The sequence below is a fragment of the Pogona vitticeps genome, chromosome 2 (assembly GCF_051106095.1).
Source record: "Pogona vitticeps strain Pit_001003342236 chromosome 2, PviZW2.1, whole genome shotgun sequence".
Lineage (NCBI taxonomy): Eukaryota > Metazoa > Chordata > Lepidosauria > Squamata > Agamidae > Pogona > Pogona vitticeps.
The window spans coordinates 175,384,423-175,406,023 of NC_135784.1; the positions used below are offsets into that span (position 1 = coordinate 175,384,423).

Below are 21,601 nucleotides of genomic sequence, written 5' to 3' on the forward strand. Positions count from 1 at the left end.
GGCTGGCTGCTGCCGTGTTGTCGCTGACATGTTTCCTAACTTTCACGGTTGTCTTGGGCCAACCAATTTGCCCCATATATAGTGCACGTTGTACGAGCACATACACATTGCCCTCCGAACTTGAGATTGTTCTCTTCCAGCAATTTTTAAAAATTGCCCAGTTGGACACAACATACGGAGTAGGGGGAAATCCTGCATTTGGAAAATTGATCAGCATGCATTTGGAAAAACGAGCAAAAAAAAAAAAAATAGTCACGTGTCACGTGTTTGTTATAGAAGGATTGAGTGTGCTCTGGTTCCACATACAAAAGGTTTCAGCACTGAACAAACAAGAGCTACCGATGCCTGTGAAGCGAAGCACACTTTGTTTTGGGCTTTTCATTTTTCTTTTAAGGGTGGGGTCAGTGAAGGGTGGTCACTGTATTTGAGGCTGGACAGTCTGCTTAAAAAAAATAATAAATTGCTTCAAGGTATTTCATCCTCCTCCTTAGGCTGCAGATGAGGTTTGTCCAGCTCCCAGAATGAGCCAGCCAGCATTGCCGTGGATCATGCCGGTTGAGCTATTCTGGTACTTCTAGTTCCTAAAAGAAAGGGTGAGGGGGGGGGGGAGAAGGAGAAAGTACTTTCCCACCTCTGCAAGGTGCCCTTTTTATTCTTACAAATTTCAGCCCTTCACCCCTTGACTCTTAACAGAGTGGACTGAAGAGTTTCCCAAAGGGGAAGTCCTACATCTAGCAATGTCCCACCCACAAGGGTTGAGTCAGCAGGATTGTTGCACAAGGGGCTGGCCCTGGGACTTCCCCCCCCCCCCCCCATCATCACACCAACTCTTCTTGTTCCCCTTAAACCCTTCCTGCTGTCAGCCTTGCCACACAGTGCCTCTGTTTCCTCCAGAGGCAACCATGGCTGTCCCTTGGGCGAATCTGTTCCCGTTCCTCCTGGTGGTATTCTGGTGTTCTGGACACCTGGAGACGCTTGCAGGTAAAGAGGGGAGAGGGAAGACTTTTTTCCCCCTTCGGGGTTGCACCTAACCTTTAGATACCATCAGACAAAAATTCAAATAAGAATGCCCTATACTCCATTGCTTGGAAAAACAGGATCTGCTTGATTTCTGTTTTGTTTTTTTTGGGTTTTTTTGCTAGCAACAACTATTAAACTTCAATACTTAGAGGCACAGGAACAAATCTGATTTCTAGAAGGTGGGAGCCGTTATATCAGCTTCTGCTGGCTTGCTGCTTTTTAATTTCTGTTGAAAGGCCTCCTGTGCTTTTTAACAGCTGTGAAACAGCAAAAGTTGAGTGAGTAGGATCTGTTCCCCAGAATGAAAGATCGGTGCTTTGCCTGTTGAACATCTGCCTTTCACGCTGATGTTAACCACTGTAGCTCCCCCCCCCCCAGAATTATCTATCGAGCATATCTAGGTTATGTGTAAAGTGGTTCACCAAGCTTGTAGGAATGGAGTGGGAGCCTGCAGGAGTGAAGAGTGTGGTTTAACACCCAGAGTGAAAGGTATTTGCATATAATTTCCAACAATTTGAGATGTCACAGCTAAATGACAGAATGATTGCCTATTATGTGATCAAAAGATTCTCATGGGTATGGAAATTATTTACTGGTTCATAAAAAGAAATTGCCCATTAGGAGAATTTGGTCTGTCATGTATGTAGTTTCAGCAGACACTTACCGTACTCTCATCCAGAAAAGAGACCATATCGGGCAGGTGGGAAATCCTTATAATTGAAGACATTAATTTCAACATGTCATTATTCATAGCTCATTGAAGGGCCAGTTGTTGTAGCACCTTCATCGTCAAGCAATTTTCTATGGCCACTGAGCGTGTTCCGTCCTCATTGGACAGATGTAGGGAGGATTCAGCTGTTCCATTCCCCACACTGGGTGATTTTCTTCTTCTACATCTGCAAACATTGGGGTTTTGTGAAGCCCATTGATAGCTCATGTGGCTCCAAACTGTTTTCTTGAATTGGAAGAAAAATCTGGATAGGAATAAAACAAAATAAATAATAAAATTTCTGTCTTCTGCCTGGGTCACACCATTCTGTCTACATAAGCAGTATCCACTTCTGGTCAGCAGATACATGGGGAGCAAGAAACTAAAATGGAACAAACAACGAACAACCTGCTCCTAACCAGGCAAAACAGCACATAACAACTATATATAACAAGCATTGTACTGTAGCTCAGTGGTTCTTAACCTTTGTTACTCGGATGCTTTTGAACTGCAACTCCCAGAAACCCCAGTCAGGACAGCTGGTGGTGAAGGCTTCTGGGAGTTGCAGTCCAAAACTCCTGAGTAACCCAAGGTTAAGAACCAGTGCTGTAGCTGACACCTCCCAAGGTCAACCAGCAGGGAGGAAACAGGAAGAGCTTCCCTTGGAAGTGAGTTCCACAAGACTGGGGATGCTACTAAGAAGGCCCTGCTCTAATAGAAATGTGATCTGTCGTGATGGGTGGTGCCAATTGTTGGAGACTTGCTACCTTTTAGTTTGAATGAATGTACAATAAAGATTTAGATCTACATGGGCAAAATACTAGCGTCCTGGGTCACTGGTAAATCGTGCAGATCTCCAGTGTTCTGCTAGGTGGCCTTAGGCAAGCTGCTCTCTGTCAGCTTCATTCAGCTTTTCCATCTGTAACATGGGCATAACAACAACAACCAGCCTTGCCAACGTTTTATATTAAAGTAGCTTATTTGACATTATCTGAGCAGTAGGAAGGGTTGCATTTCTTTATTGATTTGCAATGTTTATATACATTCAGACAAAAGAACAATGTGAAATCATGTTTTCTTTAAAAACTATCTCAAACAACCACTTGAAAGATATGTACCATAAATTTAAAAAGTGTACACTGTAAGGCTGTAAACCCATAAACTAAACTACTACAGTAAATAACTACTGTAGCAGCCCTGCCACTTGCAACAGTACGGGTGTGAGAAGTGAGCTGGGTGTGTCATTTTTCAAATGAATGATATTATATGTGAGGGTACATATATTTCATATAGAACTGAACACAAACGATGGAATGTTTTAGATAATCAACATATTTTTCTTTGCTGTGATGCTTAGCAATTTTTTAAAAATACCTTCTTAACAGAGTCTGGGAAATTGCGTTTTTGACTACAGACTGAGAATCCACCAGGCAGCCTGGCTAGTGGCCATGGTGGCTAGGAGGCCCCAAAAGCTGTCGTTTTAAACAGAGAACTTTTCCAGGCCCTACTTCTGATGCAATATGTAGCCTGGACCTGTTTGCTTTTCAGAAGGACCAGTTCTGCATCCTCAAAAACGAGGCAATGGGCCACCAGAAAAGAGGGCAAAAGATGCCCTTCAGCATCCTGGCAGGGACTTTTTGCTAAACCTTCCCTTCATCCTCCCTGTGCCTTTATTTGCTGGCCTGGTGTCCAGTAAAAGCTCTATCCAACTTTTACTCTATATCAGAGGCATTGTGGGGAATTAAATGGTGGCTGCACCCATGTGCTGCTGCTCTCCTCCTATGAGGGCAGAGGCAACTCCTGGGAATTTCAGGGGAGGGATTCCTATCCATCTGCTGGTGGCGGCCACCGTTCAACTGACTTCCCCATTTCAGAGGATGTTCTGTGCTATGAAAAGTTCGATGACACCACGGGCACCTGCAGTGACCTGCTTGGAGGGGGTGTAAGACTGGAAGACTGCTGTCTCAATCGTCAGTATGGTTTCCGGCAGGCCGTTGGTGGCCAGTGCCGTGCCTGCCGGTAAGTAAAGCACAGACCCAATCTCGCTAACCACTCCATTCACTGTCTCTTTAACAACCCATCCATTTCTTGCTCCAGAACCCCACAAATCTCACCCAGTCCTTGAGCCAGCCATGATAGTGCCTGTGACGTTCACCCAGTGTCCCCTGCTTGTTTCCCCTATCCACACTGTAAAGGACTTTTTAATAAACAAGTTCACTTGCTGCCAACAGAACTTGTTTATTAAAAGCTCTTAGGCTGAATCTGAATCACAGATATTCTTTAATCATTGTACAGAATTAAAATCATTGAAACCTCATATATTTTGTTACACACTCAATCACCATTTGCTTTATTTATTCACTTTAACCAGCTTATCTTTATTACTATCAGTTCTATTTCTCTGACTATCTATCTCTCTTTGCTCTTCAACCTCTCTCCTTCACACGTTGCACCACACTTCTCTGACTGACTGAATGATCCCGCCCCTCCAGTCCTCTCATAGGCTCATGCAAATGAGCTCCCGCTATGAGTGACAGGAGTGATGTGGGCATTTGTCACAGTGCCCCCTCCTCATATTTGAAATTTGTGGCCCATAGGAGGGATGGTAATAATTCCAGAGTTGTAACTGTCATGCGGTTGCTTTCCTGTACTATAATTTTTATTTCTTCATGAGATGCAAACTCATTTGCAGCTACACCATCAACACTTTCTTTCCTCTTTATCCATTCCTCTCTTATTCTAATTAATATCCAGCCTGATGAAGAACTCTGAATTACTCAAAAGCTTGCATGTTATTTTGTGATAAACTAATGCCCAATTGTGGATTTCAGATTCTTCTCCCCAAAGGACCAACAAGGCTTCCTCTAGTTTTGTAACATTTTATTTGGCTGTGGAGAGAAATCTGTGGGTGTGTTTTCATTTCTGGTTGGTACAGTATTTGGGTGCAGTCCTGTTTCTGCCAAGGAGACAACTTCTTGATGACCCGAAAGAATCTAAACAGATCTTACCAACTTTTGTGTGTTACAGCACACATCGTCCTCTACTAGCATAGCCATTGGGAATTATGGGAATTGTAGAAGAAAAAGTCATTTTTCATGGTCAGGGAGAATCGTGTGCTTCAACTTGGAATCAAGACTCCTGTTTTTGACCCATTGGGTAGCAAAGTAAACCTGTTTTACCCACAGGGTTTTGTGAATTGCCGGGGTACCCTGTGGAGGCTTCTGTGTGGGATTTCTTGGGTGGAATTTGCGGTTCCATCATGAGCTGGTCCATTTTCTGTTCTGCGGCTCCTTTGCCCCTCACTGTTTCCCCCCCACACCTCTTTCCACAGTGCGGCAAAGTGGAGCGAATGGTCTCCATGGAGTCCCTGCTCTGTGAGCTGCACGGAAGGGGTCCAGCGACGCAGTCGGATGTGCCAAGGAGTGAACGAGGGCGACTGCGTGGAAGGCAAACGTGAATGGGAGATGCGTTCTTGTCTCCTGCAAGACTGCTGTCCGGGTGAGCACCCTGACTCTTGTAACTGCGTGTTTTGCTCTTTGGGTTTAGGGAGAAGCCCGATGCAACCCCAAGGAGAACCTAGACAAGTTGCCTTTTTAAAATCCTGCTCAGTTTCAAGTGGTCATGCTAGCTGGAGTGGGAGTCTGGAAATTGTGGGCTAAAATGGGAACTTACCTAAGCTTTGCAACAAAATCTTTTATTATTATTACAGTATTACTAATAAAAAGGAAAGTTACAAATAACAAGGACAGAACTAGAATACAAACTCAGTGGTGACTACACACAATACACACTAAACATTTCCCACCCATGCCACCTTCATCCTTGGGACTAGGTGATCAACAATATCTGTTGATACCCCTTTTGACCCCATTCCTCTCCAAAAATACATTGATTCCTCTGCTGTCCTATAGTGTTTCCCCTTTGAAAAAAACATATTCCAAGTATGAATTCCATACATCTTTGAAATTGTTAAGACTTTACCATTCCTCTTCTTATTTTCATTACACATGTTAACTTAACATTAATTGCTAAACTCCACATTTACCAATCTTCAGGATTAATTTGTTTGTTGCTTTTCCAGTTCTTTGCACATATTAGTCTTGCTACTGTAACCATTACAACAAGTAACTCTGATATTTTTTCAAAACCTTTGCAATAAAATCATAGTACAAAGTGGTGCCTCGCTAGACAATGATAATCCGTTCCATTGAAATCGCTGTTTAGCGAAATCATTGTCTAGCGAAAGGCATTTCCCTATTGGAATGCGTTGAAACCTGTTTAATGCGTTCCAATGGGGAAGAATCGTCGTTGTCTAGCGAAGATCTGCCCTAGGAAAGCCGCTTTGCGAACCGCCAATCAGCTGTTTAATAGCTGTCTTGCGAAGCTTAGGTCCCGAAAACACCCGTTTTGCGAGCGCAGAGGGAGCTGTCAAAATCGTTGTCTAGCGAAAATCAGTTTGCGAAGCAGGGACCAAACATTGTCCAGTGAAATTCCCCCATAGGAATCACTGTTTTGCGAATCGCTATAGCGATTGCAAAAAGTCAATGTCCAGCGAAAAAACTGTCATGTGGGGTAACTGTCTAGCGAGGCACCACTGTAGGTTCCTTATTCTTCATATGGAGTATGAAGTAGTTCTGTCTGCATCCCACAGTTATAGTGGTTTGACTGGCGTGGTTCCATCCTACCGAACCCTGGGATTTGTGGCTTGTCAGGGAACCTGGACCAGTGTGCTAGAGAGCTTAGTGTGTTCTTGCTGAAGTACAGCAGAGAATCTGAAGCCCCTCACCAAGCTACAGATCCCAAGATTCTCTAGGACGAAACCATGGTTGTTGAAATGGCATTGAATCTTTGCAACTAGGTATTGTAAGCACACTTTTGGCTGTAGAATGTTCCAAGTCTAGGAGTGTGTTCTGTCAAGGTTAGTTGCCAGTTTTGCCTGTCCCCAAAACTTGCTTTAAGTAGGCTGTCAATGCTTCTATTTGAGTCTGATCCTTAAAGTGCAACATGGGCTCCCTTACACAGGGCAGGGTTGGTGGGTGGGAACAACAACTTCGGTGGCCTTGGAAGCCGGATTTCAGCTGCCAGAGCTCGCGGAGGTCACGTGAGGCTTGGAAACGTCTAAATCGGCCATGTCATTTAAAAACAGCAGAGCAGGAGCTGCTAAAATGTATGTTGTTCTGATGCTTTAGGGGTTGCTTGGGGGTGGCTTAGAGACACCCCCAAGATCCCTAGATGAGTACCACTATTCTTGGAGGAGTGGGAATAGCCTTCCTCTTTCAAAAATTATTCTTTCTTTTTTTAAAACAGTGGGGGGCCCTCGGGTGGCCTTGGGAGGCATAGAAATGCCTCTGGGGCTGGATGAGGTTCACAGGGCACAATTTGCCCACCTGGGTCTTACAAACAGAACCTGTAAAAGAAGAGGAGAGGTGTCATTGTGACATAATTGACACCACAGGTTCCATCCACACCCACTTTTTCCCTGAGCCAAAAAACCTACTTTTAGAAAGAAGGAATACAATGACATACTGAAGCCATTCAGAAACAAGCAGTAGCAGGATCATGCTTTTAAGACCTAGAACCTTGTACCACTTTGTATGAATTCCTCTCTCTATGTAATTCATTGTAATTTAAATTTGTGGTTAATCTTGGTCAGTCAGCCTCTCCGTTTTTGACTCTGGTTGGTGGGTGGGAAATGCTCTATTTTGCTGATATACATCTGGAGGCCAAAGCAGTCACATCATGTATGGAGTGAATTGTAGAATAAAAATAACACAACCCAAGCAGCAAAATCTTTTTCTTGGACAGTCTTTCGCTGATTCCCTCCGGAGAATGGTTTTGCAGTGGCCCTTTGGCTTTTCATAAAGTGGTAACACAACCTTGTTCATATGAAGTCTATGTGAGGTAAAATTAAGGCTCCACTTGTAGCTATATTGGGACTGTCTTTCCCTTCTTCGTACTGTAACCCTCCTTGGTGTCAAAACTCTATTGTGGAGGTGTTCACACAACCATTAACAGCAGGTTTTTAAGAATGCCTGGGAGCTGTTGTGTAGAGAAGGGAAATATGGTCCCAATAAAACTACAAACAGAACCTTGTAGACATATGAACATGGTTGTACTACCATTTTATGTATTTGATCCAATCTATAATCTTAAGTGGATCTTCTGTTGTTAATGAAGTCTCATCAGCAAATAAACTAATCTCAGTTTTATTCTCAAAACCTATACCTCTTATTATAATGTATTCCTAATACTGTTCACTCAGACTTCTATAACTAAATCAAACAGTATCAGGGAGAAGGGACCTCCTTGTCTAGTACCTCAGCCTAGGGACAGTTGCTCTGAGGAACCATCATTCCCTCTCACCATTGCAAAATCTTATGAATGTAATTGATTTACTATATACCTTTAATTTGTGTTCGAAATTCTAATATCTCTGTCAACATGTCTATTGTCGGCCGTTCCACACAATCAAAGGCTTTAAAAATAGCCAGTGCTATTATACATGCTTCTAATTTTTGTTTACTTATAACATCTGTTGCATTTAATGCCCCTTTTAGTCAAATCTGCCATCTGTCTCCCTACTATAAAACCACTTTGATCCACTTTAATATATTTAGCAATAAAATTGTGCATTCTGTTTGCTAATATTGCTGTAAAATATTTTGCATCTTGGTTTATTAAGGAAATAGGTCTATATAAGCACTAGGGGCATTTTGCCAGTGTCTGTTGCCGGGATCTTCAGAGGACTGGAGTAGGAACTCTGTCCATGCTCTGTAGCAGTTTGTTAGATAGCTTTTGTCCTTTTCAAGAGATAGGGTGATCAGTTTGTTTTTGTTGTGATAAGGAGTGGGGAGATTATCTGTCACTGTGATTGATGGGTGTGGTTAGCTGGTCTTTTTTGTGCAATGATCCCTGGTCCCTGTGGCTGGGTAGAGTTTGTTGACTTTTTGCAGGCTGTATTTTTCATTATTGGGAGCCAGGCCATGTTTAATTTTAGGCCTTCTTCCTTTTTGTTGAAGTTCTGTTGATGTTTATGGATTTCAATGGCTTCCCTATGCAGTCTAACATAATGATTGCTAGTGTTGTCCAGTACTTCAGTATTTTGAAATAGAATTTCATGTCCGGCTTGTTTTAGGGCATGTTCAGCTACTGATGATTTTTCTGATTGTTTTAGTCTGTAGCGTCTCTCATGTTCTTTGATTCTGGTGTGAATGCTGCATTTTGTGGTTCCAATATATACCTGTCCACAACTGCAAGGTATCCGGTATACTCCTGCAGTGGTGAGAGGGTCCCCTTTGTCCTTTGCTGACCATAACATTTGTTGTATTTTTGTGGTGTGTCTGAATACTGTTTTTAGGTTGTGTTTTTTCAAAAGTTTCCCCATGCAGTCTATGACTCCTTTGATGTATGGCAGAAATGCTTTATTTGTGGGTGGCTGTTTTTCCTCTTCAGTTTGGTGTTAATTTCTTGGTTCGATGGCTCTTTTGATTTCATTCTTGGAATAGCCATTCGCCTGTAGGGCCCAGTTCAGATGGTTGAGTTCGGTGCTGAGAAATTGGGCTTCACAGTTCCTATTTGCACGGTCTACCAGTGCTTTGATTATACCTCTTTTCTGTCGTGGGTGGTGGTTGGAGTTTTTGTATAGGTCTGTGTGGGTGGGTTTTCTGTAGACCTTGTGTCCCAATAGGAGGTTAGTTTTGCGTATAACCATGACACCTAGGAAAGGGAGTTGGCCCTCTATTTCTTTTTCCATGGTGAATTGAATATTTGGGTGGATGCTGTTAAGATGGTTTAGAAATTCTTCCAGTTTTTTTCAACGTGGTACCAAATTGCGAAGGTGTCATCCATGTATCGGAACCGGACTGTGGGTGTGAGGGGTGCCAAAGCCAGGGCCTGTAAAAGCCAACTTCTGCATGGAACATTTTGAAAACCAGGCCCTGGCTTCAGCACCCTTCACACCCACAAAAGCCCGAAAACCTCACTACTATCCTGGGAGCCTTTCCTACTTTTAATTTATTGATGAAGTATTCCATCTCTTCCTTTTCCATCAAATCCCTATACATCTGTTGTAATTTATTCCTAACATTTTTTTCTCATACATATACTCCAATTTTATTCAACAGAAGTTGTTTGCCCATATACTACTTAGGAAAAAAAAAATCTATAAAATACATCCAGTTTTCCTTTCATTAAGTCACAGTTCTTACCATTTTCATCCTTAGCTCCCCCAATTCATTTCCACAGTTTGTGTTTGTGTGTGGCTTTGGCCAACAATATTGAATTCTTATTACTAAATTTAAACTATTCCTTTTTCAATAGGTTAAATTCCTCTGTATATTCTTTCCCCACTTCCATATTTTGTAACTCTGTTTCTGCTCGCATTTTTGCTAATATTCTTATATTCTTATCAGTTATATATTTTCTCTCCAGTTATTTTCTATCCTCTTCCAAACTGTGTTAAATCCTCTATGCTGCTGCTGTTGCTGTTGTTTTTGTTGAAGTCACGAAATGAGAAGGCTGATGGGCTTTGTGATGATCACTAGATAATTAGGATAGCAAATAGTCTGTTAGAGATAGAAGTTAAAGAAGTAAGCCATACACGAAGTGCTCCTGATGGGCGACTAGTCTGAGGAAGCAGAGTGAGAAGTCTTCTCTGCCCTGCCTCCAGGAGGACTGTGCTTTTATTAACCTTACAGTTGACAGTATACAGATAGTTGACAGAGTTCAGATAGGACTATGGTTACCTCAAGTCATTATGATTTGCCTAAGGAAAGGTCCTGTGCAAGCTCTCTAGCACCTATGAGAAAGAAGAATGGTGGGCAGCCATGCCCCTCAGAAGCAGCTGAGACATCATCCAGGATGATGGGTTTGCCCTCTACTGTAGACTAAGCCAACAGTTTAGCAACCTTGGGAATGGCACCCCCACAGTTTTAAATTACTGTACATGCTTCCTTAATACTTATTCCTCTTTTAGTAGCTTTCATTCTGGGACTCTTTAGGGACTGCTAGATCCAGTTAAGGTGTTGATCCAGTTGTTTCTCGGGCACCTCCCTCCTCCAACCCAGATTTTCAGGTCTTGATCTGTGTGCTAGTCCCCAAAGAGAACCTGCAAGTTCCCATGGATTTAGTGGGTGTACACTAGCAGAGACTAGCAAGTGGATTTAGGCTTCCACATTCTAGCCCTCTGATCATGGCTGTAGTTATTCTCCTTGCATATATTTTATTATCACTGTGATCTTCTCTGATTTGCAATGACTGTGGATTCTTGTAACCATACTGAAACCACTTTCCCCGTAAGCTCAAGTCTGTATTACTTTGATTTAAATATATGAACCAAGTCTTTAGCTTTCATCTCTCCTAATAACTCCAGCTCTCTGTCTTTTGAACAGATGAGCTAACTTCTGAGGTTTCATCTTCCATGAACAGCCAAAACACTCCCTCTCACTCTCTCTCTTGATGAGAGATGGGTGTATTTTGCAAAGTCGGCTCTATCCAGACACAGCTGTTTGATCATATTCCTGTCTAATATAGCTCACTGATTACAGAAGCCAGCAAGATTTCTATAATCCTCATTCTGTGAGTATGCCATACTGGCCTTGTGCGTAGAAACACAGCCCACAAGAAGAAAGCAGTTTTCCAATTTTCTTGCCGGCTTTTAGATCTGGGTGTCACAGGACCACCAGAGTAAATATTTATTAATCAGTTATATTTATGACCTGTCTTTGCCTCCATGAGCTACATGGCTCTTCTCTTCCCCACTGAATTTTCAGAACAACAACCCTGTGAGGCAGATCAGACTGAGAGGGAGAAATTGATTGGCCGAGTGTGTGCCCCCCTCTCAAGACTCTTCATGACTCATTGGGAACTAGAGATGGAAATGTTCAACTTCCCAGTCCCACCACTTCACCATGGTGCCTCTATAGGGAGATGGGTGATCTCATCATTACTTCATAACGTGTCGTCAAGTCAGTTCTGATTTGTGGTGACCCTATTCAGAGTTCTCTAGGTAGAGGAGACTCAGAAGTGGTTTCCCATTCCCTTCTTTCGGGGTCATCCTAGGACTGTGCCGCTTGCCCAAGGCTACACAGGCTGGCATTTTCCCCAGGAGGCACAGTGGGGAATCCAGCTTTGCAGCCATATGCCTAAATCAAGGAGCTATCTAGCCAACCATCGTTATTTACCCCAAATATTTATAGCGCTTCTGCAGGGAAGGCCGTTCAATGAGTGTAGGGGGATACAGTTCAGAGGAATCCCTCAGTGTTGGATTTACAGAGAAGGGCATGTTCTGCATATATGGCTACATGTTTTACTAGCTCAGTAATGGGTCAGAATGAGAGGACAGTGTTCCCCCCTTGAGGAAAACTGATGGTAAACAAACACACCTGGGGCATGTGTGTGGGTCTGGGTATGATGTGTGGCCTTCCAGACATTTTGAGTTACAACTCCCATTGCCCTCTTAGTAGTATTGACTACGGTAGCTAACAGCAACATGCTAACTATATCAGCTTTGAAAAACCGGTAGCGTGGAGGAGACGGGAGGAACCTGAAAGAACAAAGAAGGAAGAAGAGGTAGAGTTGCCCAGCCCAATTTCAGTATTTACAATAAGAATAACTAATACACGGGTATATCCACCCCCATCACCTTTTGCCTGCAGTCATCTGTAAACCAATGATCTCTATCCCTGTTTGAAACTGTTAGTACAAACCTGTGGCCCACGGGTGAATAAAAATGGCTTCATCCTGACCCGGCTGACTGAATAGCTTAGGGAATTGGGAGTAATTGGTGGGGAGTCAATTCCCCACTGTAGCTTCTGGGAGAAGAGCACGTCTATGTAGCCCTGGCTGAGATGCATGGATACAGAGTGCTCCCAGAAGAAGGGAACGGGAAATCAGTCCGAGTATTCTTTTTTTTTTTAAAGGGGTTGCTGTAAATCAGAATCAAGTTGATGGCACATAATTAATAGCTGGCTAGATAGCTCAGTGAGTTAGACATCTGGCTGCAGAGCGAGAGGCCAGAAGTTCAATTCCCCTCTGAGCCTCCTGCAAATAGAACCAGCCTGTGTAATTTTGGGCAAGCTGCATAGTCTTAGAGCAGTGGTTCCCAACCTTGGATCCCCAGATGTTCTTGGACTAAAACTCCCCAGAGTCTCCACCACCAGCTGTGGTAAACAATATTTGAGTACCATCTACCTAGAAAATCCTGCCAAGGGTTGCCATAAATCAGAATTGATTTAATGGCACATCCTCCTCCTCCTCCTCTTGACCTAGGGGAGAACTAATTTTATCTCTATCATTTCCTTTTATATATGTTCTTCACTGATAGGTCTTTCCCAAAAGGAAATAGCAGCTTTTGGCTAGGGATGTCTCCTGAAAGGGTTGAGAAGAGTCAACTCACAGTTATGGGGAAGATGAAGTCATTTTGATATCAGCTTTCTCTCCCCCCCCCCCACCGCAGTGCCTGGTGGCTGGTCAGCTTGGAGCGCCTGGAGCCATTGCTCAGTGACCTGCCTCAAAGGGGTGCAGACCCGGAAGCGAACCTGCACCAGCCCGGCACCGGTATGTGGAGGCACCTGCGAAGGAAACGGTGAAGAGAGACAGCCATGTGACACTCGGCAGATCTGCCCAAGTACGTCTGGGCAGCCACAGGACTAGGGAAGGGCACGGGGTTGGTGGGCGGCCTACTGGGAAAATGGGTGGCGTGAGTTGTTGGGGGAAGATGAGCAAGTTGGGGGGAAGGAAGGTCAAAAAACAGGTAAGAGCTAGAACTTGGAAACACTCAAGGTCCCAGAATCCTTCACTTTGCAGGGGGATTCTGAGAACTTTAGTGCCAACATGTAATTTTTCCAAGCTTTGATAAGGGCAGATTGGGTATGGACTTTACTATATATACTAGAAGTAGACTCTTGAAGTTGTTGCTGGATGACAGTTTCTGCTATTTCTGGTCAGTGTGGCTGAGGGTGATGTAAAATGGGAGTTGTAGCATAAGAACATGCTGGCAGCTGCATGATTCCCACTCTGAAGTATGTTAATAAACTACGGCAAGTAGTTTATTCAAGAAAAGCAGAGCAGAAGGGCAGCCATGTCAGTGTTTATAAGACTGATTGCAAGACAAGGGGGCCTATGGTGTGTGTGTGTGTGTGTGTGTGTGTGTGTGTGTGTGTGTGTGTGTGTGTGTGCATGCGTGCAAGACAAGGGGGCCTATGGTGTGTGTGTGTGTGTGCGTGTGTGTGTGTGTGTGTGTGTGTGTGTGTAGGCTGGCTGGCTGGCTGGCTGGCTGGCTGGCTGGCTGGCTGGCTGGCTGGCTGGCTGGCTGGGAACACTTATGCTATTATTGCATCTGTTTTCCAGATAGGATACTGGCCTGAAACTTTAACTGATAAATTGAAGAGGGTCAGTGTTAATTCCAAAAGATATAAATTAAACACATGTCCATGATCTGCTCTTTTTAAAAATGTCTGCTTTACTGCAAAATGAAAAATGAGAAGCAAAGTCTTTAAAAGGAGCCATTTCTTTGTTAAGAGTGATAGCTCTGGAGTATTACATTGTAAGGTCTCATATTTCCATCAGTATGCTTTTCTGAAAGGAGCTGAGAGGGATGGACAAAAGAGTGGGGAATGGGAGTATATTGGGGGAAACAGGGAAGACAGAGCAGCGCCGTGGATTGAAAAAGGGGTGGAGCAGCTGCAGTGCATGGATCCTCAGATCAAGTGAAGAGGAGTCGGTCAGGGATCAATGGAGGGCGTTATAACTGAGATGGACCAAACTTTGGAAAAAATAACTCTCTCTTTTTTTACTCTCTTCTCTTCTCATGTAGCCCATGGGAACTGGGGAAACTGGGGAAACTGGGAGTCCTGCCCTGCCACCTGCACTCTTGAAGGCTCGGGCCAAAAGCCCCAGAAGCGCCGTCGTCGTCTGTGCAACAACCCTTCCCCTTCCACAGCCCCGCCTGGCAACCATTGTCAAGGAAGTGACCTAGACCACCAGGAGTGCGTGGGACTGCCCTATTGTCCACGTAAGGAGAACTGGGTTATGCAGCCACCACTTAGCCCCTGTGCCTTCTCATGGGCAATGACCTCAGCAAGCTCCAATCCTTACTTGTTTTCACTTCTGGAAAATATTAAATAAATAAAAGGCCAGAGACCATGATTCTTAATGTCTCGTATCTGGTGGCCGGCCCTATCGGTAGGTATACTTAGGGAGGAGGCTGCCTCCAGCAGCAAGGTATCACGAAAGGGGAGTAAATGGTTAGTTACGGAATTAGTGATTACTGTATTTTTACCACGAGGGGAGGGAAGAGGTGCTTGTAAGGTTTCCGTTCTCACGTGCTAAAAGAATTTGGATGCTGGGTTGTCAATCAACCTCCGGTAGGGAAGCTCTTGAGCCAGCACTACTCATATCGTTTAATTTCATGAATGTCCCTAAAGACGTTACCTGTAGTTAGCTCCTGTTTTCAATACCAAAGTGGTAACAACTAATTACCTTTAAAAAGTAACTTTCCAAGCTTGAGTTGTACATGACAGCTCCCACCGTCCCTGTTGGCCACATTAGTAGTTGGGGAAGATGGTGTTGGCAGTCCATGCCGTCTTAAAAGGCTGTCATGCAGGTTGAAGAAGGCAAAGGTGCTGGGTAAGGCAGACCTCGGCAGCCGAGGGAACAGGAAGAGGGGCCTGCCGGCTTCCTTGGGAGCCCCCTTCTGAACAAGCCGGTGGGATGGGATGGGAAAGGACTGGTGGGCTGATCTCTTGCAAGCGTTCACTTCCTCCTCTGTTTTCTCTCCCCAACTTTGTGTTGCGACGCAGAGAACGGCAACTGGGGCAGCTGGAAGGTTACCAGTCCCTGCTCAGTGACCTGTGGGGTCGGACGCGTGGTGGAGAAGCGCCAGTGTGACAACCCTGCACCAAAGCATGGCGGGATGAAGTGTCAGGGGGAAGACGTCCGCCATCGTCCCTGTGTCACTGGACAGCCTTGCCCAGGTAGGGGAAAGGGAGTTGGAGAAGAGAGGGGGCAGCTCTGGTGAGTTCCTCGGGTGAGGGAAAGAGGGGACACCCCCTGAGCACAGAAGATCACGCACAGAGAAAAGGTTGGTCAGCTTGTTGCTGAGGTACGTGGTGTCCCTCCCGCCACCACTCCATTGCTGGAGCTGAGGAGGCTTATTAGGGGAGCAAACCAATGCCCAGGAGCTCCTAGATGTTCTGGACCTCTTTATCTGCCAGAGCTTGGGAAGGAAGGTTACCTTTTGGGATTATGACTCCTAGGATTCCCCAAGCACCACCACCACCATTGGCCATGCTGGCTGGGGCATTCTGGGAACTTCTCTGTGTTCTCCCCTTCTCCCAGACTCCCCCTGGGGATGCCAAGCTGGCGGTGGAACTGAAAGGTTGGGAGCGTCTGCGCTGGAGCTGCCAGATGCCTACAGGATCCTGGAGCCCCTTGTGCCCCACCTTCCCGACTAAGTCTCTCTCGCAGGTGGAGTTGTGAGAGATTAGGAGCTGGCACAGCCCGATTACTCCCATCAAAGGCAATGGGAGAACGTAGAGGGATGACAGACAATGTGTTTTCTTCCGCACTTTTTGCCTACAGTGGCATGGTTGAGATGGCGTGTGTTAATGACAGCCCTGCCCTGGCAGACCTCTCCTGCAGCCCTCCTCTGCCCAGGACAGATGGACATAAATCCAGTTGTCAATCCCAAATTAATGCAGACTCATTCAGTCAATAGATCTTACTTAAACCGGTCTTGATTCAGTTGTTTGTATATGTATCAGTGGTTTCCAATCTTGGGTCCCCAGATGTTCTTGGACTCATACTCCCAGAAGCCTTCACCACTAGCCGTGTTAGCTAGGATTTCTGGGAGTTATAGTCCAAGAACATCTCAGCTTTTGGCGACCAAGTGCACTGTCACCCCTTCTCTATGCTGACCAATTTTCCTGACCCTTGTTTTGAAACTATTCCCACAGTGGACGGACGGTGGCTGGCATGGTCTAACTGGGGCAAATGTGAATGGCTTGGCTTAGGAACGGGCATCCATTGTCAAGAGATTCCTGGGCTTCAGAGCAGGAGGCGGAGATGCGTTGGGAAGGCCCACAATGGCAAATCTTGTGACGGAAAAATCAGTGAATCAAGGACTTGCTACAATATCGAGTTTTGTAGTTGTGAGTATTGTGTGCCATGCGTGACGGAGGTGGGCTGGTTACGGCAAATGGGACACTGCACCATCTCATGCTCTAGTTGCCCCTGGACTGCATACTTGTGCCTTGCTTCTTTCCTTCTGTATATCAGTGTATGTCTGCTTGCCTGCCTCCCTCTCTGTGGGAAGGGAGGGAGGGAAGGAGGGAGGGAGGGAGGGAGGGAGGAAGGAAGGAAGGAAGGAAGGAAGGAAGGAAGGAAGGAAGGAAGGAAGGAAGGAAGGAAGGAAGGAAGGAAGGAAGGAACAAACGAAGGAAGGAAGGAAGGAAGGAAGGAAGGAAGGAAGGAAGGAAGGAAGGAAGGAAGGAAGGAAGGAGGGAGGGAGGGAGGGAGGGAAGGAGGGAGGGAGGGAGGGAGGGAGGGAGGGAGGGAAGGAAGGAAGGAAGGAAGGAAGGAAGGAAGGAAGGAAGGAAGGAAGGAAGGAAGGAAGGAAGGAAGGAAGGAAGGAAGGAAGGAAGGAAGGAAGGAAGGAAGGAAGGAAGGAAGGAAAGGGTCTCTCTTGGGGTGAATGCCTGTGTGTGCATGTGAATATAAATGCCCACTTTTGGCCCCTGCTGACCTTGTCATCCAAGGCTCCGCCCACGACTGTCTGCTTCATTGCAGGCGGAAGTGGAAGACCTCTAGGATGTAAAGCCTTCTGTTTTGATCCATACGGCTGCTCCTTCTTCTCTTAGTGCCAGGATCCTGGTCAAACTGGAGTCCTTGGAGCCTCTGTGAGCCACCGTGTGGGCCAAACCCCGTGAAAATGCGCCAGAGAGATTGCAAGCCACAGTATCCAAATTACCCGTGAGTCTGAAATGAGGGAAGGGAAGGGTTTGGGTTGGAAGTGGGGCGGGGGAGGTAAGGCGTTTCCTTCAAAGGCAGTGGAGGATGGCCTGTTAAGGGAAATGAGTCATCATCCTGCTACTTGGTGGCTGGAAAAGAGGACAGGAGCCACATTTTCTCCCCAGCAAAGAATCAAGTACTGTACAGTATGATGGAAGCCTTCCAGAGCCAACTGCTGAGAAGAAATTTGTAGCTTTCTTACCCTTGTGTGACAACCTGATCTTTCTGAAATGTCATCTATGTGCAAGAGGTTTGTTGTCCTTGATCTCGAGGCCATCATGAGTTGATTTCTGTAGGTCTCCTTAGCTGCCATATGTGAGCTGTACATGGCAATCCCCTTACGTGGCAGGGACGTTTAGATGCACTGAAAACTCAACAGCATCAGAACAAAAGCAGGTCTTTCAGCTTGTGTCATGGACCTTCATAGGCTTACTCAGAAGTAAGTCTCCCCATGCTCAGTAGGCTTACTCCTGGGTAGAGAGCTTTGCTTGCTGGGCCTCTTCGTCTTTCAGGTCCCCTGCACCCAGTTCTTAAGTCAGGACATGGAGAGTCAGGCTGGCAGCCGTTCTGGAGTACGCCTGCATCACACCGTCCTTTCATGCCACTTTTGATGGCTCTGACTTTAGCCTCAGGAATTCTGGGGCTGGTAGTTCAGGGAGGTTGTTTGAAGTCTCTGCCAGACAACTCTAAGGAAATTCTTTGAACTACAGAGCTAGAGAATGTTAAGCTCTTTTCAAGACTGCGAATCCCAGGATCCCATAGGATAGAACAATAACAAACAAAAAGGTAATCAGCCAGCAAAAATGGTGTGGTGCAGAAGCAGCCTTAATACTGTATTTTTCCATGTATAAGACTATACTTTTGTCTAAAATCTTTAGACCAAAAAATTGGGTCGTCTTATACATGGAGGTAAGCTGGGGAGAAAAAATAAGTAGAGGGGAAAGCAGGGATCAAAGTGATCCTGCAGGGCTTTGATCCCTGCTTTTCCCTCCACTTGCTAAGCCTTAGCAAAAGGAAAGCAGGGATCAAAGTGCTGCAGGATTGCTTTGATCCCTGCTTTCCCCTCTGCTTGCTAAGTCCCATGGGGCTTAGCAAAAGGAGGGGGGAAGGATCAAAGCAATCCCATGGCTGTATAAAAAGGAAAGGGATCAAAATGATTATGCAGTCATGGGATTGCTTTGATCCGTTTACCCCTCCTTTTGCTAAGCCATGCGGGGCTTAGCACAAAGGGAGAAAGCAGGATCAAAGCCATCCTGCAGCACTTTGATCCTTTTTACCCTACATTTGCTAAGCCCCACATAGATTTTTAAATTTTGGGTTAGAAAAGTGGGGGAGGGGCGTCTGCACAGCCAGCGGTGAGAGCACGGTTCAGCTGGGGTTATCAGCAATGGGTATCGTCGCCCTACTGAAGTCAGACTGGAGAGGATAGGAGAGTAAAGCGTGGACCTCCTGAGCCAACTTGGCCCTTAGCTCTGAACCTTTCTTTCCTGCTGTAGGATGATGGTAGAAGGAGAGAATGGGGTGATGCAAGATGTCCACTTTTGGGGGAGGCCATTACCCTCGTGCGAAAAGTTGCAGGGGCAGAGCCTGAAGGTGGAGGAACGAGCCCCGTGTTTAAATGTGCCACCTTGTGAAGAAGGTGAGGAGAAAAGCGGCATAAAATGCCCGTGATGATCGGGGCTGGGAGTGGGGAAGGGGCACATGAATTGCACTTCTGATTCTGGGTCAAGCCAAAAATGGCGGCCTCGGGAAGCACAGCTAAGATGTGAAAACAGCTGCATGTTTAGCCTTGAAGGGGTGGGGCTGCCTTTCTGGCAAATGGTAGCAGCGGCAGCTATTCTTTGGAGGTTGTGAGGGCGCAGCCCCCCTTGAGACTGAGGATCTTCAAGGGATTTTGGACAGAGAGCTAAGGAACCACCAAGGTAGGGGGTAGGCAATGGTGGTCCCTCTGGATTTTAGAATGCCTCTCCCATCATCCCTCACAATTGGCCAGGCAGGCCAGACAGGATGGGCGGGGGAAGGTCCAAGAACTCTTGCCCACTCCTGTGTCAGAGGGAAGCACCGCTCTCCGTGTGGGTTCCCGTTTAAAAGATGCCATTTGGATGGTAGAGGGATGATGTGCTCATGGCGGGAGGCGTGTGGGACAGCGTTTCTATGAGATAAAGCCTGCTCAGGTACCCAGGGTGGTGTATTGGATAAAATGATGGACGAAGACTCAGGAGACCTGGGTTTGAATCCCAGCTTGGCCATGGAAACCCATGGGCTGGGTTGGCACTGGTAAAGCCACGTCTTAAGTACAGTATCTCACTTACCTTGAAATCCCTAATTTGGACTGCTGTACATTGGTTCTGACTTGACAACACAGAACAAAGTTTGTTTGCTGTGGAAGATGCTAAAGGCGAAGGATGGGTGGGGTGCAGTTGGTCAGCAAGGTGGGTTAACCACAGCAACGATAAAATGCTGCCCCCCCTCCCATCCCACTGCTTGTAAAATTAGGCTGTTGATTTAAAATGGCAGAAAGCTGGGGCTGTGGTTATACTAAGAGGAGCTATTGCTGTGGCAGGACTATGAACTCAGTTATGGTATTGGAAGGAAAAACCACAGAGGCACCCCCTTGTGTCTTAATTCTAAATTTTAACAAGCATTTTGTTCATGGGCATCTCTTGAGTTCTAGTAAAAATAAATAAATCAAAGCGAAGTCCTCAAGGTGACATCTAGGATTCCTGTACTCGTTCCTATCCTTCTTTACTCTAAACCTCATTTTGCTTTTTCTCACAGGTTGATTTTGCACAAGCAGGCACTCTGAATTTCAGGACTGGATACTTCTGCAGACTGGAGCATGAGGAGCCGTGGTCCGAGCTGGTTTCAGCCTCCCCGTGACCTTGGGACCCCTTCCCCCTGCATTGCATGCTTGCTCTTTTTAAGGCAGTGGTCTTGAGAATGATCTGTAAAATAAATGGTGTTGTTTATTATGTGTCTACCCATACTGTAATGGGATATGAATGAATCATAAACCTTTTCCATATTCAGTTTTTCCCCTTCACTTCCTTGCATTATTTGAAATGATCTTCTGTGTGATTCTTATTTTTGCATTTTTAAAACATTTCACAGAGTATCAATCCAATGTTTTCCTCATGGGAAAACCACAATTTTTAGTGGTTTTGGGGGCATGAATTTTAAAACTTCAGTGCAGACGTGAATTCTGGTAAGTCCTGCAGGACAGCTTTGATCAATTCAAACCAATTGTGATGAAACTTTGCCTTTGTCCTCCAGCTTTCTGATGCATTGGCTATTCACCTATATGTGCCTGCATTTATATTTACGTGCATTTATTTGTAAGAATTCTGTACTGGGGAGTGTTCCAGTCCCAACCTGCAATCTGGATACAGCCTGTCCACCTCAGGGTTCTAGCTGTTCTTTTTACTTGATGTCACCCTTCCATCTGAGGAAGGTAGGAGAAAGACAAGAAGAAAATTTCATCATCTTCCCTGTATCTCTATAGGAGGTGAGAAGACAAAATGAAGCATAACCCAACCACTCTAATGCAAGGAAACTAAATTAGCTCAGTGGGTTTATATCTCTGGCTACAGAGTCTGATGTTGGGAGTTCAATTCCCCACTGTAGTTCCTTGACATGGGCTTGGCTCAAGGATCCATAGATTTTCTTCCAGCTCTCCAGTTCTAAAATGATGATGATTCTGACGATGTCTCTGTATACTCCTTCGGAAAGGAAACAGATTCATTCAGTGGAGACAAGTGGAGCACTGCCTCTCCTCAAGCTCAGGTTGCCCATATCCAGCCCACTTCTCAGGCATAATTCTTTTCTGAAGCTACCTTAAAAGGAAAATGCAATTGCTCTGAATTG

At 45.4% G+C, this 21,601-nt stretch overlaps 1 protein-coding gene across 1 annotated transcript; it reads left to right on the forward strand.

Moving 5' to 3' along the window:
• Nucleotides 1-20,780, forward strand: CFP (complement factor properdin). The gene is made up of 10 exons (XM_020797726.3): nucleotides 1-981; nucleotides 3,604-3,748; nucleotides 5,061-5,227; nucleotides 13,185-13,355; nucleotides 14,544-14,741; nucleotides 15,529-15,702; nucleotides 16,684-16,878; nucleotides 17,587-17,698; nucleotides 19,234-19,376; nucleotides 20,516-20,780. The coding sequence occupies exons 1-10, from the start codon at nucleotides 738-740 to the stop codon at nucleotides 20,518-20,520; spliced, it is 1,554 nt and encodes a 517-aa protein (XP_020653385.3). The 5' UTR covers nucleotides 1-737; the 3' UTR covers nucleotides 20,521-20,780.
• Nucleotides 20,781-21,601: the final 821 nt, after the last annotated feature.

What these genes read in the sequence shown, in the direction of transcription:
- CFP (XM_020797726.3), top strand. Translation starts at nt 738, where the DNA reads ATGTCCCACCCACAAGGGTTGAGTCAGCAGGATTGTTGCACAAGGGGC. An exon ending in GGCCAGTGCCGTGCCTGCCG is followed by an intron (nt 3,749 to 5,060) that starts GTAAGTAAAGCA and finishes CTCTTTCCACAG; the next exon opens with TGCGGCAAAGTGGAGCGAAT. An exon ending in CCACAGTATCCAAATTACCC is followed by an intron (nt 17,699 to 19,233) that starts GTGAGTCTGAAA and finishes TTCCTGCTGTAG; the next exon opens with GATGATGGTAGAAGGAGAGA.